The sequence below is a fragment of the Trachurus japonicus genome, chromosome 3 (genome assembly GCF_045865225.1).
Source record: "Trachurus japonicus isolate A0001 chromosome 3, Traja_1.0".
NCBI classification, from domain to species: Eukaryota; Metazoa; Chordata; class Actinopteri; order Carangiformes; family Carangidae; genus Trachurus; species Trachurus japonicus.
Genome location: NC_140909.1, coordinates 39,481,556 through 39,507,990, shown reverse-complemented (window position 1 = coordinate 39,507,990; position 26,435 = coordinate 39,481,556). Strand labels below are relative to the sequence as shown.

The window sequence follows — 26,435 nt, the reverse complement described above, 5'->3', positions numbered from 1 at the left end:
AGGTTCCTATCATTGTAAGGCAACCAGGCAAGAATGGCTGGAGTGTATGAAACTTAAACTGAATTCAGTGGACAGTAAAAACAATTTTAAATCTAGGGGTCTGGACCAGCCATTCGAGGACCCGTTTCTTCTACTATGGGGGGGGGGCATGTACGTGCAGCGCTGCGCCGCGGACATGCACGAAAAAAAAAAAAAACGAAACCGAATGCGCGCCGCCACATGTGCTCGGACCACAGCCACTCGGACCAACGTCAACGACAGCAGGAGACCCAACGCTACTTGGCGTATCACTGCCTCCAGTGAGTGACTGAGCGAGTCCTGTCACCGGGCTCATACGCGCAGGCAGGCCAGGGTTGCCAGATAGAGCGAAAAATATCCCCCACAATATTACTTTTTTTCCTTCACTGATTAGCGGGAGAAATTACCGACCTGGTTGAGAGCAGCATTAGTAAACCACAACAAAAACATGTGTAGCCGTCCCCCCCCCCCCTCCCCCCCCCCCCCCCCCCCCCCCCCCCCCCCCTCATTTTTCCCGTTGTGGCGACGGAGAACTTTAATGCATGAATTTAAGACCATTGAGTACTGTATTTAAGACCATCTTAGAATTTTCTGATAAATGTAAGACTTTTTAAGGATCCGCGGATACCCTGTTTGAATCCAACATAATCTGCTGCTTATAATGTGCTTTTTTAGGTACCACAGTTCATGAGCTGCTTCCATGCGCTGTTTGCCAATATGTAATTAATGTCTGTGGATTTTAGCCATCCCACCTCTTGTCAGAGCTTTCGGTTCAGCTGCCTCTTTCATCATTTCTGTTGTGCATTAAACAAAAAATCTCTCTCTCCCACTGAGGCCACCAAGCAGCTGTTGTTCTGCTCCTCCTCTGCATGTTTGAGAAATAAAACAAGACCTGATCCAAAATAAGCACTTACCTTTATTAAATCCTTCACCAATTCATCCCCAGGATATATCTGTGATGTTGTGCTCAGGTAAGTTGTATATGAAAATATATCTGATTACACACACTTGTTTATACTGGATCTATCTGACTGTCAGGATAGTAAAATCATAATTTGCAGTAGCAGTAAGAGTATGTTTTAAAGGGACATTGTGTAGGACAGGGGTGCTCATTACGTGATCGCGAAGACATTTGGGTCGATCGCGTGATGAAGAACAAAAAAAAAATTTAAAAACACAGTTGTCTGGACAGCAGGCATTTTTCTCACAACCGACCCATAGACTGTAAAAGAACCGACCTCAAAAGCGAGGGCAGGTCCGCCGAAGCATCATTCCGGGTGAATCAAGCTCTCCGCCCGTTGTCTTTGTTGTTAATTTGTTGCCGCTCCACAGAGCACATGGCTACTTAATTATGCACGTGCTGACCGGTTGTGCTGAGGCATTCTGGGGGTGGAATATGAGGTGTGTTCATGTCCGCACCATTCTTGGGTCCGGTGTGATTTATCAATGGAATATTGCGCAGAGTTGTGCGTACGCACAGCTTGATCAGTGTTTCCCACTAACAGAAAAAAAAAAAGTTTTTTTTTTCTTCTCCTCACGTGTGTTTACGTGCGGTGCGCCCGCACGCGAGAGAGGCGGCAGGTTGAGAGGCTGACAGCTGACAGATGAGAGATGGTGAAACCAAAGACGGTTTATAAACCAAGACCTTTCATGACGAGTCAGCTTCCTGTATGCATGTCACGTGGGCTTCTGCACGGTCACGCCCCTTTAGAGAGACCAGAGGCAGCTTGGAGTGTATTGATTCCTATGGGACAATTTAATGTGAACACCGATTATGGTCGGGCCTTTCTCCCCACGGTCACTGAAGCAAATTTTGGACTCATTTTTCACAAGCCACATCTCTTCTGAACAGTTTGACACCAAAATGGTAATTTTCAGACGGAGAGATCCGGAGAAAATCCACTTTGTTCAAGACCTGTCTCTGTCTCTACGACACACTCTCGCGAGATTTGGCACAGATCTCCTAGGCAACGTCAAACAAACTGCCGCGAACTCCCGTGAAAATGATTTAAATTATTTTTGGCATGCTAAATATTACTGTTAGTGGTGTAAATATTTAATGTTATCATAAGAAAATATAAATATCTCACTTTCATCTACCTACAAATTGTATAAATCCACACACACACGATCACAGACGAGGTGGTGACGGTTGGCCACGCCCACTTAGAGAGACAGGAAGTGTATACCATTTCATATCATTGGAGCAGCCGCTCATGGAGTATCTTTCCATTTATTGAATATCTTTGGTGAAACGCTAGCATGATTATTAAAAAAAACACCATCTCTCATCTCTGCCCGCACATAGACAGACACAGGTTCACATACAGACAGGGGCGCACGGTAAATGCAGCTGCCGCCGCCACCCCCCCCCCCACCGCATAGTCCGACCAAAAATTGGTAGATCATTTTGACTTGGTCACTTTAAAAGTAGCTCTCAGGCTGAAAAAGTGTGAGCACCCCTGGTGTAGGAATTACTCCCATCAAACGGTCCGGATGCAGATGCTGCATTCACATGGTATCGGGCAGACGGGCAACAGCCGCTGCACCTATGCAGAACAATGAACAATGTCATGTTAACATGTGGTCCGTTGGCACGACGATACACACGTGATATTGTCTTGGCGATGTATTGTCTACCTTTCGTCGACTAAAATGACATCTGGTTTGTTTGTTGTTTTCTGCCTGGCTCCACGTGAATGCAGCATCAGTGTGACCCTCCATCCTTTTTCACACTACACTGCGGTGATGGTTTTCAAACAGACGCCACCTCCATTGTTTCTGTGGTTACCTACAGTCGGGGTCTGCCCGCTATTCAGACATCCCGCTATTCCGACATGTCTCTATTTAGACATCCCGCTATTACGACATCCCTCTATCTAGACATGCCGCTATTCTGACACTTTTTGATATTGCTAGTCCGACACATCATCATTTTTTTTTTTTTTTTACAGCTGCGATACCCAGGCGCGTCTCTCTCTCTTTTTTTCTTTTCAGCATGCCTATCACTGGTTTGATGAGGGAGTGCTGTTCTTAATCTCAACAACTAAACTATCAAGTCGCAAACAAAACTGACACACATGATAAACAAACAGAACTATGCTGCAGTTTGTTTGTCAAGTTAACCTGTCACCTTCAGCACCACGGACAGCCGCGGAGAAGTGCATCTGTGAGCGTCTGGGCTCTGGGCTTAGGGCCTGGGGCCTCATTTATCAAAACTGTAAGTAAGCAGTGTAAAACTGCTGCTACTAAATGTTTTGCTTAGGCCTAAGGCGAAAAGACACCCAAAATAGTTAGACCTTTTTCAGATCTATCCAACTGGGTAACACTTTACAATAAGGTACACAAAATTAGAGTAGTTAATGAGTAACTAATGAAGAACTAATGAGGAACTAATGAGTAGTTAGTGAGGAATTGAGGTACACAAAATTACAGTAGTTACTGAGGAACTAAGGTACACAAAATTACAGTAGTTACTGAGGAACTATTGATTAATTAAAGTCCCTGAAAAGTGACACTGGATTCGTTTTCTGAGTTAATCACATCCCAGACATATGTCCTATTAACCATCCTGCCAATTTTGGATGCTAGAAAAATTTGTTTAGTAGGTGAAATTAGGTTTTAAAATCATGACTAAATGAGGCAGTTCTCGCAGCTCTGGATGTCTGCTGCAGGCACATAAGCCCCGCCCACTCTCTGAGCTTCATCAAGTTTCAACTGTCAATCAAATGGCCTACTGCTAACTGTCACATCGTACCCGAGCAGCTACGGGCTTGAGCCTGAGTCTGAGTCCAGCTCTTATCTGAATGTCTCGGATACACACTGAGCAGTGAGGGAAATATGCTGGGGGCACACGGATCTCCACTACCCTGATAGCGTTAGCTCGGCGGCTAATAGCCCGGCGCTAACGCGTTAGCTCGACTAGCCCGGCACTAACCGTTAGCTCGGCGGCTAGCCCCGTTCGTTCACCCCGAGCCTCCATGGTCCCGAGCCACTGCAGCATTGGACCCACGGCTCACCACCACAGCAGCGGGAGCCTTGAAGGCTACACCACAACAACAATGAGGGCCGCCACCGTCAGCACAGGAAGACGGGCCTAGTGCTAGCCGCCGAGCTAACGCTATCAGGACAAGCGGAGATTCGTCTGCTGACGGCGGCGGCCCTCAGTTTTGTTGCCGGTGTAGCCGTTGCTGTGTCGGTGAGCTGTGGGATGGACGCTGCAGAGGTTCACCTGGACTGTGGCTGTCAGGGTTGCCAACTTTTGGTCCTGGGCTGGAGTGAGATTCTGTTGGCGGGGGGGGGGGTTGTCTATAATAATAATAGTTATGTTTATTGTAGTTTTTCTCTCTGTCTCTCTCTGTCTCTCTCTCTCACTCACACACTCACACACTCTCTCTCTCTCACACACACACACACACACACACATTATACCAAACGATACCAAACTTACAGCAAACTGAGTAGGCTATAGTAGAATAGGCTAGAGGTGTAATAGGTGACAAAATACGTATATCCCTCTAGGGGGGTCTGGGGGCCCCCAGGAAAAAATTGTGATTTTAACATGTATTTGAAGCATTCTGGTGTACTCTGAGAAGAAAATAAAGGGAAAACACAACATTTGCTTCAGCTAACAGGGAAAAAAAGCAGATCTGTGGTTCCTATCATTGTATGGCTGGAGTGTATGAAACTGGTCTAGTGGGGAGCTCTGGCTTTTGGCCTGGACCAGCCTATTGAGCCTATTAATATATGAAAGAACAGAACAGACATGTCCTGTGATTTTCAGTCTTCTATTACAGCCTGATGATACAAGTCAGGTCCTGAAATGTGTGTTTCTCTTCTGTAATAAACATTCTACATACCCATTCGGAGTTTGCAGGTATGGCACACGTGCATGCATGCGCAGTTGCGCACACACGTACACACAGACGTACGTACACACACACACACACACACACACACACACCTGTTGCCGCGCTGTCTCTCTCTCCTCTGCTCTCTGGACTGAGCTGCCTGGCTGTACTTTTGTGCTACCCAGTCTGCATCTTGATTTTATAGTTTTCAACGGACTGGCCCAACCAGCCCGACCGCAGGCGTCAGTTCCAGCCGCGTTCAGTCTGAAAACATAACTCGGTCAGGTCAGGTTGTGTCTCGGGCTTCGCTCTCTCCCTCTTTTTTTTGGCCATCGGATTCGGACCAAGTCGGGTCCAGGCTTCAGCACCGTGCCGCTGTTGGTGGGGGGGTGGGGGGGTCGCGGATCGACAACTCCCCGTCCTACTGTGCTGTGATCACAGGCTTGAGCAGCCGTCCAATCGACACGCGGATAAGCATCGCGCACACCAATCAGAGAGCCTATTGATGAGTGCCAAAGCTTGCTTTAATTTTTTTTTTTTTTTTTTTTGCCAAATCGCTTGATTTTGGCGTGAGAATTATTTGAGTGGCGTGAGAGCGTGAGACAGGACCTAAAAGCGTGTGACACACGCCAGATGCGTGAGAGTTGGCAACCCTGGGCTGTTTTAGCTTTTAGAGTTTTGCCACCGAGCGCCGGCTGGTCCCACGGTGGCAGTCTCATTAGTTTGTTTGAATTAAAAGTGGAGCTTCATGTTTCACATAAGAGCAGCGCTGCCTCTGGGATCTGTATAGACTAGGTTCAAATAACACCACATAAATAAATGTTTTACAATGACCTGATAAGTCTGCGTTACATTTTATTAAGACAGAGACCAAGCTAGTGGACTGGGAGCTCCGGCGGCGCTGGTAGCTCTAGGGGTAGTGGCAGCAGACGCTCGTTGGCATCCTTGAAGTATTTATAATATTACTGTGCACATGGGAGGAGTTATGAAAGTAGGGACGCCAGTGCGTCACGGCGTCCCCCTCTGTAAGCCTGCCCTTAAAAACAAAGACCACTGAAGCAGAGTGAAACTGTGAAACCCTAACCTCTAAAATTAAGCACTGCACAAAAATGGGTCTTTTTGCATGTTTTTATCAAAACATTTCGAACACTTTTAATATATTTTGAAACAAAACTCCAATTTCACTTTCCAGGGACTTTAACTATTAGTTAACGGTCAGTTCTTCAGGAACCCCTGATCAAATTTCAGAGGAGTAGTTACTGAGGAACTAATGAGTAGCCTAGTTAGTTAGGGAAATGAGATACACAAAATTAGAGTAGTTACTGAGGAACCAATGATTAACTAACTATTAGTTAATGGTCAGTTCTTCAGGAACCCCTGATCAAATTTCAGAGGAGTAGTTAATGAGGAACTAATGAGGAACTATTAATGATCAGTTCTTCATTAACTCATGATCAAATTTCATAGAAAGTTAATCACAACTTGATGATTAGTGAACTAGTTACTTCATCAGTACAGAATCGTTACTCAATAACATGTCCAGTAGTTAACCTTTATGACCTAAAGTGACACATGAGTGGTTTTTCATTTCTTCATCTTCATCTTTACATTAGTAGTTCCTTAAAAAAATCAGCAGGATTCTTTAGAAGATTTTATTCATTAATTTCAGACCACATACACATCAATATGACCATCCATGTTGCCTTCGAAATAAATATGATAGTTTGTCACATGTTTGGTAGGCTAAATGAATGTATCATGGGGCTGTGTAGTACTGTATACTGATCACACCGTGGTTCACAGTAAAGTTGTTTGAGGTGCACAAAATTTAGAGTAGTTATTTACTATGAAACAAATTTGGAATGAATGAAGAACTCACTATTAGTTAATGGTGAGTTCTTCAGTAACTCCTAATCAAATTACTGAGGAACTAACTATTACTTAATCATTAGTTACCCTTTTTGTGTACCTTAAGGTAAAGTGAGACATCAAAATGAGTAGGTAATGAGTACTGAATAATTACTTAATCATTAGTTACCCTTTTTGTGTACCTTATAGTAAAGTGAGAAATCAAAATGAGTAGGTAATGAGTACTGAATCATTAGTTACCCTTTTTGTGTACCTTATAGTAAAGTGAGACATCAAAATGAGTAGGTAATAAGTACTGAATCATTACTGAATCATTAGTTACTATTTTTGTGTAAGGTACACAAACATCACAGTAGTTACTGATGAACTAATGAGGAACCAAAATAATCATTTGCCTCCATGTGCACCAAAATGACATAGAATGTAAAACAACAACAACAACAACAACAAAAACCTTGGTAGCTTACTTGCTTTAAAAAAAAAAAGTAATTTGTCTTTTATTTTGGAAACAAGATCTTCAATTCCGGTGGCTCACCTTTGCAGCTTTACTGTGAGGAGCAGTGAATTCATTTGACGACGATGAGAGAAGTAATGGACAGAGCAAGGAAGAGCAGAAGCTCCCATCTCAACTATATCAGAGACGTTCTATATCTCGAGGATGAGGATGTGACCGTACAGTATAAGTACATTTTAATGGTATCTCTCTCTTTTTTTTTTTTTAATATACACAAATTCGGTAAGATTGCTCCTCAAATTTACTGTAAGATAACTTTGTCCAAAGTGAATTTAGTCCTCTAAAACCGACCGTAGTTTGGTTAACCGAACGTTACATCGATGCTACGCTTGCACATGTTTTACAAAACATTAAATAACTTATGAACCGTTTATGATAGAGACAAGCTGTGAACAGCATCTGAATCGGAGGGTTATCCGCTTTCCGAGGGTCCTTGAATGGTGCCTCTACGACAACACGTGACACTGGAAGAGAAGCTAAATCGAGCATAGCATTGATGCTGAGGTTGCACATTTTTGACAAAATATTAAATAACTTATGAACCGTATATGATAGAGACGAGTTGTGAACAGCATCTGGATCACTGGATCATTTTCGAATGGTGCCTCTATGACAACAAGGGACGATATGCGTCATGTAACCACATGGTAAGGGAACAGAGCTAAACCGAGCTAGCATCAATGCAACACTTGAGCATACTTTCATAGGGGCACCATTCAAGGACCCTCGGAAAGCAAAGAATCCTGCGATTCAAATGCAGTTAACAGGTTATTTAACGTTTTGTACAACGTGTGCAAGTGTAGCATCGATGCTACATTCTGTTAACCGACCATAGCATCGATGCTATGCTAGGTTTTAGAAGGCTACATTCACTTTGGAGAAAGTTAGCATAGTATGAGGTAGTGTGAGGAGTCATCTTACACATCTTCCAAAAAAAAAAAAGAGACAGATACCATTAAAATATCACTGTACGGTCACACCCTTGTCCTCGAAATATCGTCGAAATGGGATTTTCCTTCTTTTGCTTTTCCCTGCATGGTCCATTGCTTCTCTTGTGGCATGGTCCATTGCTTCTCTTGTGCCAAGTGAATTCACTGCTCCTCACAGTAAAGGTGCACAGGAAATGATGATCTCGTTTCCAAAATAAAAGACAAATGACACTTTGTAAATGACCTTTAATATGATAAGAACATTACTTCATTTGTTGTTTTTATGTTTATTTATTTAGTTTCTGAACATTAGTCAAGGTCAGGGCTTTATTTCTTATATATTAAGCAGACGTTATATTCAGTGCTTTTATTTTGAAAGCGTCTCGTCGAGACCTCATAAACTTCCGGTGCTACGGATTTTACCGGCAGTGTGTCTGCAAGGCCAGAGTGTCTTCAATGCTAAAAGTGTGCCTAACTTACATGAAACACCCTAGCACCTGGCTAATAAGGGGCACAAGGTTTGTTTTTGTTACCTTTTCATGCTATATTTATGTCCGGCTCAGGTTTGGTCGCCGTTGATAGTCTCATGTATGGAACATGTTGTGGTTAGCGGTAGCTATTAGCATTGGCAGCTCGGCTTAGTTAGCTTAGTTTAGCTCCATCTGTGAGATGGAGCTAAGCTAACTCGTTGATTGTTATATTAATGCAACAGGACGTATTTTGTCTGTTTGATGTGAGGTCTGGTAAGGTTAAAGGACAATTCCAGGCGAATTCAACTTGGGGGTGTATTTTCCTATCATTTTAGGTCTAAAAGAAGTAATCTTAAGATTTTCAGTTTAATCGCTCCTGTTTTGCGGTAGTTGCGTCTGTCCCCGCATCGTCACGGCAGCAATGAATGGGAGTGGATGTAAGTTCCGCTGTTTAGGCTGTTTACATCCCTCAAAGCCGCATTTTTTTTCCACAGACAATGTCAGATGGCGACTCAAACATGCACCGAGAAGTTTATTTACTTCAAGCAAGCTGACATGTTTGTAAAACTAGATCTAATTCAAAGTCTCCCGGAGTCTCGCGCGAGCCCGAAGTTGCAGTGCTGGTGTATTCAGGCGCAGTGGGAGCTACCGTTTGTGTCATAAACACAGGAACACAGGAACTTCACAAAGTTGAAGACACCTGCTGCACCTAGTCTAATCTTTGTATGACTGAATTATTCTGCATAAGACCCTGACTAATACTCATAGTAATGCTGCATTAGCATCAAAACAAAGTAGGCTAAATAAAAAATGATCATACATACGTAGTCTAAGAAAAAAAGTGGAAAAGTCAGGGGCCCACTTTAGTATTCTTTCAGGGGCCCCAGAATTCCTAGCAACGGCCCTGATTATTGCTTATTTCACTCAGTGGACCAGCGGATCAGCTGGTGTGCAGTGCGCCTGTATAGCCTACTGTATGGTCTCTCTCTCTCTCTCTCCCTCTCTCCATTGCGCTGTACGTCTTCACAAGACACAGGTCGACGTGTGTGGGGTGAGATGGAAATAAGAGCAGAGCGCACCTTCGCTCTCATGTTGAGTTCCATATTAAGACAGGTGCGTCAGTGCCAGTAGATCGCGCGTCAGGCATTTGGCTCTCCTAATGGAAATGGCTGGTTTGACGTGACTTTATCATTAAAAGTGAAAAAAAAAAGAGAGAGAGAGCTGTCAACCACTCTAGACGCGTCAGGTCAGCATAGCGCAGGGGGAGGGATATTAGTATTCTGTGGTGAAAAATACACTCATTCATGAAATTTTATTGAGAATTTTACAGAGGTGCACAGCGCATGTTTACGGTGTCCGGCAACTCTGACCCCTACACCGCAGCAGTCAGCAACAGACTTTTACAAAATAAAAGCATGTGAGCAACATGCATTAATGCGCAATAAAATAAATAATAGTTTAATGAGTTGCCGTAACGCAACTTGCACAGCCCTAATAAATACATAAAGGAAGCCCGTGGTTCTGAGACGTGACGCGCTGTGGTCACTAGAAATTTATTTATTTATTTGCGGATCGGGAGTGAATGAGCAAGCCAGAGATGCACAGCAGATTTCATGGTTGCCGACTGGCAAAAACTGAAAGAGGGGCTTGTAAATAACTGTTTATATTACAGGTTTCACACAAACAAACAAAAAACATCAAGTATGTTATGTCTCAGCTGTGCCATGACGAGGGCGCACGACGCACAATCATGGTGTTTTAATTTATGAACCTCATAATTATTTCTCTTTCCTCTTGTTTAAATATAAGAGCGGTCACTTAGGACCACACTTTCATTTTACACTTACAGTCTCATGCGTTTATATTCACGGACACGTTGGCATGTTGTTTATTTATTGGTTAGGGTTTTTTTGCGCACCGTATGCTTCAGTGTTAACATTAAAACCACCACAAGGCCAACAGTTACTAGAATGCAAATTCTGTAGACAGGTAAACTGCGAGTGATATACATTTTTATTTGTGCTCTGTCGGTGTTTATTTATCTTTGAAGCTACTTATAGATCGCCTGTTTTGGAGGTAATTATAGCAATTCATCTGAGGGAAAAAAGAAAGGAGGAGGAAAAGTGATTGACAGATTAACTCGGGTCAAAATCACTGCTCCTCCCCGTGGACAAATGAGACACTGCAGCTGATTTTCACACGGGCTGCAGAGGGGCGTTAACAGTCGTGGCTGCGTTCGCTACGTCATCGCGGGGGATTAAATTATCGCCACGGGCCAAGCGGGAGCCCGTCACGGACCCGCCACAGACCCATCACGGTCCCACAGTGGTCACACCAGGGACCAGGGGGAACCAGGAGTTACTGAAGAACTCACCATTAACTAATAGTGAGTTCTTCATTCATTCCAAATTTGTTTCATAGTAAATAACTACTCTAAATTTTGTGCACCTCAAACAACTTTACTGTGAACCACGGTGTGATCAGTATACAGTACTACACAGCCCCATGATACATTCATTTAGCCTACCAAACATGTGACAAACTATCATATTTATTTCAAAGGCAACATGGATGGTCATATTGATGTGTATGTGGTCTGAAATTAATGAATAAAACTTCTAGGTGGCTACATCTGTATAAGGTGCACAAAAAGAGTAACTAATGATTCAGTAATGATTCAGTACTCATTACCTAGTCATTTTGATGTCTCACTTTACTATAAGGTACACAAAAAGGGTAACTAATGATTCAGTAATGATTCAGTACTCATTGCCTAGTCATTTTGATGTCTCACTTTACTATAAGGTACACAAAAAGGGTAACTAATGATTCAGTAATGATTCAGTACTCATTACCTACTCATTTTGATGTCTCACTTTACTATAAGGTACACAAAAAGGGTAACCAATGATTCAGTACTCATTACCTAGTCATTTTGATGTCTCACTTTACTTTAAGGTACACAAAAAGGGTAACTAATGATTCAGTACTCATTACCTAGTCCTTTTGATGTCTCACTTTACTATAAGGTACACAAAAAGGGTAACTAATGATTCAGTACTCATTACCTACTCAATTTGATTTCTCACTTTACTATAAGGTACACAGAAAGGGTAACTAATGATTAAGTAATGATTTAGTACTCATTACCTACTCATTTTGATGTCTCACTTTACCTTAAGGTACACAAAAAGGGTAACTAATGATTAAGTAATAGTTAGTTCCTCAGTAATTTGATTAGGAGTTACTGAAGAACTCACCATTAACTAATAGTGAGTTCTTCATTCATTCCAAATTTGTTTCATAGTAAATAACTACTCTAAATTTTGTGCACCTCAAACAACTTTACTGTGAACCACGGTGTGATCAGTATACAGTACTACACAGCCCCATGATACATTCATTTAGCCTACCAAACATGTGACAAACTATCATATTTATTTCGAAGGCAACATGGATGGTCATATTGATGTGTATGTGGTCTGAAATTAATGAATAAAATCTTCTAAAGAATCCTGCTGTCTGTGATTTTTTTAAGGAACTACTAATGTAAAGATGAAGATGAAGGAATGAAAAACCACTCATTATGTGTCACTTTAGGTCATAAAGGTTAACTACTGGACATGTTATTGAGTAATGATTCTGTACTGATGAAGTAACTAGTTCACTAATCATCAAGTTGTGATTAACTTTCTATGAAATTTGATCATGAGTTAATGAAGAACTGATCATTAATAGTTCCTCATTAGTTCCTCATTAACTACTCCTCTGAAATTTGATCAGGGGTTCCTGAAGAACTGACCATTAACTAATAGTTAGTTAATCATTAGTTCCTCAGTAACTACTCTAATTTTGTGTATCTCATTTCCCTAACTAACTACTCATTAGTTCCTCAGTAACTACTCCTCTGAAATTTGATCAGGGATTCCTGAAGAACTGACCATTAACTAATAGTTAATTAATCAGTAGTTCCTCAGTAACTACTATAATTTTGTGTAGCTTAGTTCCTCAGTAACTACTGTAATTTTGTGTAGCTCAATTCCTCACTACCTACTCATTAGTTCCTCATTAGTTCTTCATTAGTTACTCATTAACTACGCTAATTTTGTGTACCTTATTGTAAAGTGTTACCTCAAACTGTGCTACGCACAACTCTCCGCAATTTCTCTTTGATAAATCACACTGGACCCAAGAATGGTGCGCACTTGAACACACCGCATATTCCGCCCCCGGAACGTCTAGACACAACCATATATGGTCAGCATGTGCATATTAATTAGCCATGTGCGCTCTGTGGAGCGGCTACAAAGTGACAACAAAGTGACAACGAAGACAATGGGCGGAGGGTGGCGGGGCGAGATACATGGCATCGGGCAATAAATTAGTCAGAAAAATGATCTTGCATTTTAATAAGCTACAATAAAAACAAAAACCTCCCAAATCTCAACAAAATGGAGCAGAAAGAAGAATAATCTTATGTAATCTGCCCCTTTATCCCAGAAAATCTTTTTTTTTTTTTCCTTTTACCTATGTTAAAAGCAGGACGATAGTTACCATTACTTTGAACTCCTTTCCACTACACAGTTACAGCTCTACTGGACTCGGTTTAGGTCATTTTCCATTACAGCTGAGTCCTTCACAGTTCCTCCTCAGGGCCTTACTTACTTACTTACTTACTCTTTATCCTCTCGTCAGCTCCAAACACACGTACGTGCACCTCGTTAACTCAGGTGACAATGATAACAGTCTCAGTAGGCTGCAGATCAGTGTGTGCTGCTGCCGGTGTGTTTTTAAACTTGGCGGGTTTGTTTTTTCTTCTCTCTTATAGGCCTATGTATTTGTGTATGAGAAACAGTGTCTCAGATGAAAAAAAAAAAAAATCAGAAGGACACGTCTGACTATAACGTAATCAATCAGTGTCGGAAAAGTGGAACGTTTGAAAAATAGTAAAGTGCAGCTACTCCGACAATGAAAAAAAAAGTTTCATTGTTCGCAGTTTATTGTGTTTCACCAAGGAGGAGCTGTCATTACGCACGACTTTTACGCACTGCTGCGCGCTCATTAGTGTCCGTAATTAAACCTTGACACTCATATCAAATCAAACTTACATTACAGACAGGTGGATTGAGTTCTCTGTCTCTCTCTCCCACTCCGAACAGACAGACGGACGCAATCAGAAAGGAAACGGAGGCTGCGCATTGATCCTTTTTTCCTTTCTGGGATCAAACGGATCATGTGCATAATTAACTGCAAAACAAGCACTTCATTTTAATAACATGTAACGCTCATTATGCTTCCAGCCTGTCTAGCCTCTACCTGGTCTTCATTGCCTGAACCTAACCAAAGCAAAATTTACTTTTTTATTTTTCTCTCAGTCTGCTGTCAGCAGGAGCGGCGGCTGCAGCAGCCTCGCTCCCGTGAAGTGAGCTCAAGCCGGCCAGGTTCAGCCACGCTCGAGCGGAGGGGGGGAGAGAAAAAAAAGTGTATTTCTTTTACTCTGTACTCTGGGAGGGGGGCTTTGATTATCAGTTTACACATCTTGATCAGCATTTATGATGGTTGCGCGCGATCTGACATGATCTGGCTCTCTGACTGAATATGGTGATATTCTGGGCCGCGCGTGTATGTGTGATGTGCGTTTCTGTTATGAGAGCTCTCTCTCTTTCAGTAATTCTCGTTATTTTGCTCTCTCTCACAGAGAGAGAGAGAAAGCTGCATGCTCCTATCAATGGAGGAGTTTGTCACAAAGTAGCGATGACAGTTCGAACTAACGGGACCACCCATTGGTTCGACCTCCTATTGGTCCGACTTGTGGTTGATTTTGTCGGAGTAACAGGAGGTCGGACCAATGGGAGGTCGGACCGGTGTGTATTTTGTCGGAGTAACGGGAGGTCGAACCAATGGGAGGTCGGACCAATGGGCAGTTCCCGTCCCTACAGTCATGCTGCCACTGTACGTAAAAGATGAGCATTACTACTAAACGATCGCAAGTGGATTTTCTAACCCCCAATTTCCACTGGATCCGTCTCCACTCCGTTCCTACTCCGATATGGTTTAGCTACGTTTGACGTATCAAACCCTCGACCACTGGCATGCGTCACGTGTCCGATCCGTTTTTTAATTGTTTTTTCTACTTTCTGTTGGTGTTCTTGTGGAGTGGACATGTTGTATCATATATTTTCAGCTCCGTGATTAATAGTTTTTCATTCAGGATGTCCTTGGGGGGGGGGCAACCACCATTCCGACATCCCACCAGTCCGACATAGGCTTCTAAGTTAAGTTCAGTAAAAAGAGCAGGTAGAGGCTAGACAGGCAGACTAGTCCCTGTCTGTGCTCTGCTGCGTAATTACGCACAAGCATGTGGGTATTCCTCTATCAGCATGTCTTAAAGAAGGGAGTCACCTGTTGAGTAACGCCTGTTTCCTTATATTGAAAGCCTTGTCGGAATGGTGGGACGTTCGCATGTCGGAATAGCGGTATGTCAGAGTGGTGGGATGTCGGAATGACAGCATGTAACCGAGCTTCAGGTTCCTCTGACAGATTGATGATTCGTTGCTTGTGCTAGCGGGTGAAACTAATGTTGACATAGTAATGATTTATGATTGTGTTGTATTCTGAAATTTACTGGATGCTTTGTGCATGTAACTTCCTGTTTGGGGCGATCTAATCGACGTGGTTTGTTGCATGATGGCGCCATCATTCAGCAAAAACAGACTTGTTGCGTATTTCTGCCAGCCTTCTACCGCCATTCCGACGGTCTGCCAGTCCGAAAATTCCTTCCGAGGGGCCGCTGTTCCGACTGTGTTTTATTTTGAAAATTGACCGGATTCTCTCGTGGTTTGACTTCCTGCTCGGCTTGACACAATCGTGCCACGGGGACAGCCCCCCAACCTCTCCCTCTAAAGTTTCAACCAGGTGCGAGTCTGATGCAGCCACGGCGCTCCTGCTGAAAAATAAATGTCCTTGCTCTGTGCTTTGGTTGGGTTTAGGTAATGTAGAAAGGAGTTGGTTAAGTTTAGTGAAAAGATCAGGTAGAGACCAAGAAAGTCTCTGCTAATATGCAACTTCTCCGGGAGTCGTACTCTGATCTCCTGCGCTGGAGGCAGATGCTCTAACCACTGTGCTACCAAAGCATTTGCTGTGGTGTGTATATATCCAGTGCGTTAAACCTTTTAATGGTGAACTTTTTTCAGGTTCGGAAAGGCATCCCTTTTCCATAAATAATTAAGGGCCGGCATTCCGACACATTAAAGTAAACGTTTAGAATGGCGGCCCTTCGGAATGGCACCCTGGAACCCTGCCAGACACTGGAGCTATGATGGACTTGAGATGCACCGCAGCACACACAGTGGAAATGCTCTGATTGACTTGAATGGGTGCGAATTGCTGCGGCGTTCGCAACAGAGCAGAGATGGATCCAGTGCAAATTGGGGGTAAGGGTCAACAGGTAGATCACAGATAAACACTGCTGTCAGGTATCTGATTTAAAAAAAAAAAAAAAAAAAAAACATGGCTGGACTAACGGCCGTGATTCTCCAGAACACACAGATGGCCAGTCCACCCCTGTGAAAAGCTATGCTTGCGCTTCGGCATTGTCTGAGCAGAGTCAATATACAGTAGCTCCGACGTCTGTTCCCACTATGCTCATGCGTGCACCCACTGGTGTAGAGCCCTGCGCGGGACTGTTTTCTTCATCTTGCTCCTGTCCGCTCCTGCTGAATTTCTGACCATTACTGCCCGCAACTGCAACATGTTACACTCCTGCCCGACCCCAAAACTCTGAGAATTTATGCCCACACAATAATAGAGATGCATTGATTTTGTGTCTTCTCCTGCCCCGCAGGAGAAAACATGTCATTTTATAGGCTCTTCATGGGGTTGTTTGTTTCGTTTCCCTGGCCTGCATGTCTTTTGACGCACTGGTCAGGAAAAACGCTCCTATTTTGTTGTTTTCATTTAGTTTGTAATGAACTAAAATAAATTAATAAATGTTTGTTTGTTTTTTTATTATGTTATTTTTTATTTTTATTTTTTTTATAATACAGGACTATACAGGACAGACAACAGACAAAACAAGGTGTAAACAACAGCAAATAAAAACAACAACTACGGTTTGTGGTTTTGTGTTTGTGTGTGTGTGGGGAGGGGGTGGTATGACTAGTGGCCTTGAATAAAAACAGAAAATAAATGAATAAATAATCATAGAAATGAGTAGACAAAATTGCAAAATATGCCAAAAATACTATTATGAGAAGAGACAAAGATGATAAAGTTGGTAGGTAGAAAAAAAAATAATACAAATAACAATAACACACAACAGAACAGCGGGGTGTCGGAATGGAGAGCCGTCCCCGACCAAGTGCTTTGTTTTTCACAGTGTCACAGTGTGCTTTGTCTTTTTTTAAATTCAATGAAACTTTATTGATCACCAGAATGTTAATGGGAACTGTGTGCCGTTGTAAAACCTCACCAAAAGGAACGGAGTAACTGTGCGTTCACACCAAAAGCTTCCAAAACGTCAAAACGCCGGAAGTCAATTCATTTTCAAAGAGAGCCCGGCGACACTGAGCGTCCAAAGCGTCAACAGGCGTCGCCGTGCTTCCAAAGCTTCCAAAGCGTCCAAAGCGTCACCAGACGAGAAGTTGAGCCCTGGTTAACTTTAGGGTAATTAGCTATGATGCGGCTCGGCGGTAACCGGCGGTAACCGGCGGCAACCTGTCAGAATAGAGATGTCCGTCAGCTGCCTTTTTTTCCTTTTTTTGTATTTCGGCTCCCCAATGACCAGCGCGATCGAACTTTGACGAGCAGCCAAAGAGGCTGAAAATATTTACCGTTTTGGGAGCTGTCTTGACGCCCACCCTCGAGCGTTTTTGACGCTTTGGAAGCTTTTGGTGTGAACTCACAGTAACGCAGCGTTTGGTAACGGAAACAGAGTTACTGAATTTTAAAAAAACAATGCATTACATTATTAGTTACTGAATGAAGTAACAGCGTTACTAATGACGCGTTACTACCCAACACTGTTCATACCACATTCACACCGGTGGTGGTAAGCTACGTGTGTAGCCACAGCTGCCCTGGGGCAGACTGACAGAAGCGTGGCTGCTATTTCGCGCCAAACGGCCGCTCCCACCCCCACCATGATCATTCATACGCATTCACATGAGGTAAGTTGGGTAAGGTGTCTTGCCCAAGGACACTACGACAGAGACTAGGAGAGAGCGGGATTCAAACTGGCAACCCTCTGATTATTATTTATCTACCTCCTGAGCCACTGTCATTTCTGATCATGCCATTGCATTAGTGTTTTTACAAGCTTTTTTGTTATTTTATTCTACAGAAAAATGCCACGTTCGCCATCTGATGTGTGGAGGCCTTTCACACAAGCTAATGTTGAAGGAAAGTCTTTGTATATGTGTAAATATTGTGTTTAAAGACATACGTGAATATTGCTACAAAAATGCAGCAGCATTTTCCTCAAGGCTCAAAACATTCAGAGTTCCACTCCAGGGGAAAATGAATTTGCTGTATCAGAGTCAGATACCCTCTCATCAGCTCCTGGTCCCTCTGGTATCAGAGGATTCTTTGATTCGATGGATGAACGTAGCCAGAGAAATGCAGATGAGTGTTTCGCTCGTGCATTCTATGCAACTGGCTCACCCCTGATGCTGCCATCCAGTGGAAGAGATTTTTGAATGTGGCCTTGGACCGAGGATGGTTTTCGCCCTTGTTACTGACAATGCAGCAAACATGACGGTTGCCTGGGCACACGTGGAGGAGACCTATAACAACCATTGGCTGTGCTGCCCATACTCTAATCTTCTCCTGAAAGACGTCATTGCACTGAAGACAATGGACACACTATACAAGAGAACAAAGCAAGTTGTGAAGGGCAAACAAGTAGCTTCAGTAACCTACCTCTCAAACAAGAGTACAACACTGAAGCTCCCCAGTATCACACAATGGGGTGGCGTTGTCATCATGTATGACAGTCTACTGGAGGGAAAGGAGTCTCTGCAAGAGATGGACATATCCCAGACTGCAGGCATCGAAAGTGACATCAAGAGATTTCCTGCTAGATGATGTGTTCTGGGAAAGAGTGACTAGCAGCCTGAAAATCCTCAAACCAATTGCAGCAGAAATTGAAAAGATAGAGGGTGATGATGCTATCTTATCAGATGTCTAGTGTATCTTTGCCGACCTCAAAGAAGAAATCCAGATGGTCCTGCCCACTTCCCTACTAATCAAAGCAGAGGAAACTGCTGTGGTCAAGTCAGTGCCAGGTGTGCATGAAGCCAGTGCATGCAGCAGCGTATGCTGGACCCAAAATATGACAGGGGCACAGGGGCTCTTCTGAAGTACAGAACCAAGCAACGCCTTTAGGAAGGGGATGGAATCTGGCAGTCATGCAGTCTCGTCATCTGCATCCACCTGGTGGAAGGGACTTTGTGGATCTGAGGCCCTTGCACATGTAGCCTCCATCATCCTCCAAATCCCACCATCATCAGCTGCCTCTGAGTGCAATTGGTCACTGTTCAGGAACACACACACACAAAGGTTCGCAACAAGCTCATTTTACTCCTCAACATTAATGTTTTTGTTGTTCAATCTTCTACTCACAAATAAATCTGTTGAATGTTGAATGTTTTTTAATTGTATTATTTTGCATGGATGTCTTCTTGTGACAAAACAAAATATTTACATTTATGTTTGGATATGATACAGTTTAAATTACCCCCAATTTCCAGTTAATTCCCATAAATTCCCATAATTCCCATGGAAATTTTCCAATTTGGAATATTTCCATAATTCCCCAGCGTAACTTCCCATGGTAAGTTTCTGGAAATGTTCCGCCCCTTTGCAACCCTAGTCATACTACAGTTGATAAATGAGTTAACTCATTGAGTGCCGCGCTCCTTTCCAAAGTTTTAGTCAAGTGTACCGGCAAATTAGACCATATTTGACTTTTTATTTTAGAGCCATAGTGTATTCTATATTATTGCCACCAACACATACTGTAGCTCATTTGAAAGGTTTAACTTTATCCTTCAAATGGCCACAAACCGTTTGTTTCTACGTGCCTCCGTTCCTGAGAAAAGTCAAGCTAAACATGGCTGGGTTTCACCAAAATCCCTCCTTTTTTTCTAGAAAAGGAGATAGAGCGTCTTTTATGAAAGCTGCGCTGTTTGTGTCTGTCGCTCTTCAGACACTCGCATTTCTGGATCAAAGGGCTCGTATAAGATAAATATACACAACAATTGTTGTTCTATTCACAAAACCACCATCGGGGGCGGGGGGGCGCCACTAAACAGCAACAACACAGACGCACCGTGCCGTGTCACAGCCTCTCGCCGCGGAACGTGAGGCTCTGCCGGCCACAGCGGCTCGCGAACACCGGTCCCGCCGGTGGTCGCGGTCCGTCTGTGGTACGGGTCGGTGGTGCCGGTCTGCTTTGGTCCAGAGACCATCAGATTTTACCGCGGGAGGACTTTGGGGAGGACACGGTGTTGCTCCAGATGAAGACCGGGCGGGACAGTGGGCTGAGAGCTTCCTGGTTCAGCTCCCAGCTGCTGCAGCCTCGCGGGTGAGAGCAGAGCAGCTGCGGCGCAGCTGCGCTGCATCCACATGCAGAACTCCGTTTGCAGAAGCTGAGTTATGATAAAAACTTCCAGATCATGAGCTGTCATGTGACTTTGATCGTCATCTATTTCAGTTCTCCTCGTCGTAGAGTCCCCAAATTTACATATAATGTGTATTAAAGTGTCTATTTTCATAATTAAAAAAAAAAGCAAAAAACGAAAAATTTCGTTTTTGGCACTCAACGCATGGGAACGAAAAACGAGAAATTACGTGGTTGGCACTCAATGAGTTAATTGTGTACTTATTACTGGTGTGTGGATATTTCTAAGAGTCAGTAGAATCTGAACCGTAGGTACAGTGAGGTGGAGAGAGATATTATTAACAAATTCCTCAGAAGAGAAGCATACTGGATTTATACACTGAACACTGAACCACATGGACTTAATGAAGAGTTGAATTTTTCATGTTTTCTTTAATAACACCTGGTTAGACCTTTAGGTTGTTGGCATTTTCAATTTTATTATTTATTATTGGTTCATTGGTTTTGCCTTCAGATTGCTGATACGTTACACCCTCTGTCTCATGAGTGCTTCAACAGGATTGGTGTATTGCTCTGCATCTTCATTCACCAATGAGAGAGCGTGTGGTTTCAGGATGTGTGTATTTAACTGCCATTGTTCAATCAATACCTGTTTGACTCTGATGAAGACGCAGTAGCCTAGCGTTGAAACGTTAGTTTGCTGTTTGCACCTTATTAAAGCTCTGCAATTGACCGAGTGCTCCAGCTTCCTTTCATTTGGGTTCGTCATTTTCGAAGTGGCCCACTTGATTCAGCACTAGCTGTTACATAACTTTTAAAACGAGCAAGCCACAACTTAGCTGTGCAGCCCTGTAATTTATCTACTATTACTTTTCCCACATGTGGAGAATTAATACTGAACTGAGAACGATGATGAGTCAGCATCGCTCGAAGTCTTTATCAATACTGGCAATAGATCCAGAGCTTGTCTGGACTTTAATGATGTGGTGGAGAAGTTTTGGGGGAGAAAGTCCAGAGAAAAGACTGTATCGTTTTGATATTAAGGTGTATGTTTTTGTGTCCAAAGTTTAGTGTTACTGCAATGAGAATAAGTTGACATTTGTTGGCTTTGGAAAACATTGTTTTTTACTGTATTGCCTTGCTTCTATTAGAGCTAAAATTGGGCCCAAAAAAGTCCAGCCCAAACTGAACTAAGCCTCAGCACATTCTCTGTGAGCCCAATTTTAAAAAAAAAAAATTGTTGTCTGTTTACAGTTACATTTATTTTAAATTAAAGTTTTACAGTATAATTCTGAGTTGTTTAAATGACAGAAATCTGCTCTTATGAGTTCTTAATGAGCGCAACATGGAGGAGACATGCTGCGTGCACAGTGCTGCAATTTATATCAGTGTAACTTTGGTACGACCTCATTATGCATCAGTCACAGCAGGCTGTGGTTTACGGTTATGTTGCCAGTACATATAACATTTATTATTTTCACACAAGAGCTTACACCCCATCAGCACAACCCTGTCGGACTGACATCATGTTTGAAATAAAGACCACTGCATTCATTCACTACTGCAGACATACTGTAAAGATGGAGCTGTCCTGTCTACTCCTGCTGACATTTTTCCTGTCGCTTCCTGATCACTCACTTACAGTGAAATTGTCCATAGTTATGAGGTTAGCTCTAAGTAGAGTGTGAGAGTGAATGGGTGTGTGTGTGTGTGTCTATAAGTCAGGCTAGACCGGCAGTGTGTCCAGGATGTTCCCCCAATTATAGAAGCATAGGGGAGAGCGGGGTAAGTAGTGCCAATTTTTACTTAAATTGCCTTTAAAGCAAGGGGATTATAATAATGCCCCCAACTAACATATGTACATATAGTTTAGGATGTTGTGCATCCCTGGGAACAATCACTTTGAATCTTAAATCAACTGTTTCAGAAATATAGCTTTAGAAAAAAAAAAAAAAATCTGGCACAACTTGCCCCCGGTGCGGGGTAAATTGTGCCATTAGAGAGAATACACTGGGGTAAATTGTGCCATTGATAATTGAAGTAAAACAGATCATTTTAATCTCACAAATGTTAATGCTATATAAAAGCAAGACATTCAATACAAAATTAAAGCCGGAAGCGGCGATGATCGGGTCCTCGCTTGTCCAGCATTTTGAGAAAAAAGGATTCCCCAGCTCTTTTGAGCTGGCATCATGCTAACTGTATAGACTCATGATGTAGCTTAATAAAGCACTAAAACATTTGTGAACTGTTTTCAAAGTTATCTATAATTGTTCAAACACGGCAATCAAAAAACCGTGATCATAGAAATTTTACTTTGGAGGGCAAAAACTTGTTTTTTGAACATAAATGTGCTTTGCCATGTGTCTCCCTTCTTAATAGGATGGGTGAAATGGATGCCCCTTCAAAAATATGTGGTCACATGACCAACTTCTTCTATGGTTTTCTAGATAACAGGGGTGGAACTACTTGCCCCATGGCACAAATTACCCCACTCTCCCCTAAGCACTGACCAATGAGTGGATGAGCTGCATACTGTACAGTACCAGTTTATAATCTATCATATTAATGTGGAACGTGTGTCTTCTTCTTATTCTTTTATAGTATAGTATATAGGAGTCAGTTAAAATATCAATATGCGGTGAGTCTGAAGCCTCACAATGAAGAATGTCTGTGCTACACTGTATTCAGCAAAGCCATTACAGAGCAGATTGGAAAAACAAAATCAATCTCGGTAGCAGAGCCAGTTTTCTTTGTGGGTATTGACTCCTGCAGTAACTATGTTCTCATCACATCCACACAATGTTGCTCCCACTCTGCACCTCAAGAACAAAATGGTAACTACACTGTATTGACTTGGAGATGCTATAACAGCCAATACAGTCTACACACGCAGCCAGCCTTCGTTTTAATTTGAAAAGCAAATTCCTGATCATTGAGAGTGTGAGGTATGTCCTTGGTTTAATCCTTTGTGGGCACCGTTATTGTTTGTTGAATGTTATCCCTGATCTCTCGCCTCATTTCCTGTTCACTCTTCACTGTCCCTGCCCAATAAAGGCAAAAACACCCTCCCCCCTTCAACACATTACTGTAACAAAGACGAGCTCTGTGGTGGTGTACACAGTTTTAAGTTCAGTTTGTGAATTGTACTGGGGCACACACACATACATGATGGCAGGTTCAGCTCAGGAAGAATTTAGCATCCTCCGTTCTCCTCGGTTGTGCTGTGGGGGTCAATGTTGACGGGTCACCCTGACTCTTTTCATCCCTCTGCTGGCTCCTCTCACAGTCTCTCGCCATCTGCTCTTTGTTTACTTTTTAGAAATGGCCGGTTATTGACATCATTTACTTTTCTTTCAAAGCATCTGTCATTCCTGGTCATGTGAGGCCCAGCTCAGAATAGATGGATGGATAGACGGATAGACAGACAGACAGACAGACAGACAGACAGACGGATGGACGGACAGACAGACAGACAGACGGATGGACGGACAGACAGAGATATATACTGTATAGATAGAGAGACAGACAAAGAGTTAGATAGATAGATAGATAGATAGATAGATAGATAGATAGATAGATAGATAGATAGATAGATAGATAGATAGATAGATAGATAGATAGATAGATAGATAGATAGATAGATAGATAGACGGACAGACAGAGATATATACTGTATATGAGATAGATAGAGAGATAGAGAGACAGACATAGAGTTAGATAGATAGATAGATAGATAGACAGACAGACAGACAGACAGACAGACAGACGGATGGACGGACAGACAGAGATATATACTGTATAGATAGAGAGACAGACAGAGAGTTAGATAGATAGATAGATAGATAGATAGATAGATAGATAGATAGATAGATAGATAGATAGATAGATAGATAGATAGATAGATAGATAGAGATATATACTGTATATGAGATAGATAGAGAGATAGAGAGACAGACATAGAGTTAGACAGATAGATAGATAGACAGACAGACAGACAGACTCACTGACTGATAGATAGATGGTTTTCTCTGACCAGTGCTTGTGTGTGTGTGTTTGCAGACCCAGGAGTCTCTGAACCCCAACAACCTGGAGTACTGGATGGAGGACATCTACACACCAGGATACGACTCCCTGCTCAAGAGGAAAGAGGCAGAGTTCCGGAGGGCTAAGGCGTGTAAGATCGGAGCGCTGATCGCTGCTGCCACCTGCACCGTCATCCTGGTCATCGTTGTTCCCATTTGCACCATGAAATCATGAGAGTTCCAGGATGCAGCAGGGGCCAGGTGATGGACTATTACTGACATCCTCCTCTGTGTGTGGATGAGGTAAGTGTGTGCAGCAGATCCACTGACAGCGTGAACACGTTCGGGCCCTTGTCAGTTTGATGTTTTCTGTTTTTAATACAGTATTTTACTTCTGGTGGTCTTTCCTGCCAATATAAACCTGGTTAGGACAGCTTGTGTGCAATAGAGATGAACTCAGCAAGTGCATAATATATACTGTATATCTATTGTTTTAACGGTTGTAGTCGATTGTATTGTCATAAACCGTGTGGGACAGTTGGAATCTATTTGGTTTGATCGTCTTAAACAACTGCAGCAGTTGATTTCTGAATTAAACTGGATTTGTTGATGTAGCCAACGTACGATATTTTTATTTTTCGTATTATTACTGTACAGTGTATTTTGATCAAAGTTATTTTTTGATGAATTATCCGGTTGAATGTGAGAATTTATCTTTAACAATAACGAAAGCAAGCATTTTAAGTAACACAATTTGTGCGACACTTTTTCTAAATAGGAGTATATTGAAGTGCTTTAGTTAGAAATATAGACTTACTTCTACGTAGGACGCAGACACAGGATAACAGCCCAACTGAATGTACTGATGACATCAGCCTATACTTACTTAGAAAGGCGTGACCCAGGAAGTCACATGAATGTCGCCGCCCTCTCTTAACTCTGAATTCTAACCAGCCAACAGGACGTACACCTGCTCCTCCCTCCTCTATGGGCAGAAATATGTGCCACCAGAAACTGAATTTGAATCATTCATATTTGAATTTGAATTGCTGAACTTGAATAATTGAATTGAAAATTTGAATTTGAATCACATAATTTGAAATTGTATTGTTTAATTTGAATCATTGCATTGAAAAACTGTATCTGAATAGTATAATTTGAAATTGAAAGCCAATTAAATTTGATCCTCACTGAAAATACAACTCTCTCACAATTCAAATTCAGTTTTCAAAATTCAGATTCAAAATTTCAAAATTCAAATTCAAATTCAAATTCAGTTTTCAAAATTCAGATTCAAAATTTCAAAATTCAAATTCAAATTCAAATTCAAATTCAGTTTTCAAAATTCAGTTTTACCGTGACAGACATCCGGGTACTTGAAGGATGAAGGAAGAGCAATCGAGCTCAGATACACAGGACTCCTCGCCTGTGTATCTGAGTCATGGATCTATCTGAGCTCGTAGAGAGAGTGTAGCTGTGCTTATCTGGTTCAACTCTGGTGCCTCCACAGAAATCAGAGTCACGCTCCTCATACAGGAGCTGCTCCTGTCTTTGCTGCTGCCGCGGCGGCGACAATTCTCAGTCTAAACTCGGCTGAAAAAAGAAAAAAGGAAGCCGTCTTCGCCGTGACCGGCAACTCCGTTGTGACGGCGACATGTTTCGACAGCTGCTAATTAGCCAGGCTAACAGCGGCTAACGCTGCCTGTAGCCGAGCGGCTACTTAGCGTTAACTGCGTTTACATCGATTAGCAGACCTTAGCAGACCTGAGGGGTGTACTCATTGATGTATTATAATATCCATGGGTGTACTGCGAAGCAAGTTTTTTTGTGTGTTAGCGAGGTATGTTGAGTCTAAAGCCGGGCTCTCCTGTACTACAAAGGTGGCTCTCTTTTAACCTGGCTAGATCACTATGTAACTTATGCTTAGCTCGTAACCTGGTCGCGACCAGGTTAAAATCGGCTATAAACGCGCCGCTGTTTAACGATTTAACTCATTTACAGCTGGCGTCAACTTTACTTTGAAAGTCCAGTGGAGCTGGATCAGATTACCGGTAGCAGCTATTTAGCAGCTAACGCTGATATCAAAACATGTCGCCGTCACAACGGAGTTGCCGGTCACGGCGAAGACGGCTTCCTTTTT

At 42.6% G+C, this 26,435-nt stretch overlaps 1 protein-coding gene across 1 annotated transcript in view; it reads left to right on the top strand.

The window, feature by feature from the left end:
* minar1 (membrane integral NOTCH2 associated receptor 1) overlaps positions 1-24,859 on the top strand; it is a 75,739-nt gene extending 50,880 nt beyond the window's left edge. Inside the window, exon 5 of the mRNA XM_085772565.1 lies at positions 24,333-24,859. Coding sequence (XP_085628691.1) covers positions 24,333-24,530 — 198 coding nt within the window. The 3' untranslated portion in view covers positions 24,531-24,859. The remainder of the gene's footprint in view (positions 1-24,332) is intronic.
* Positions 24,860-26,435: the final 1,576 nt, after the last annotated feature.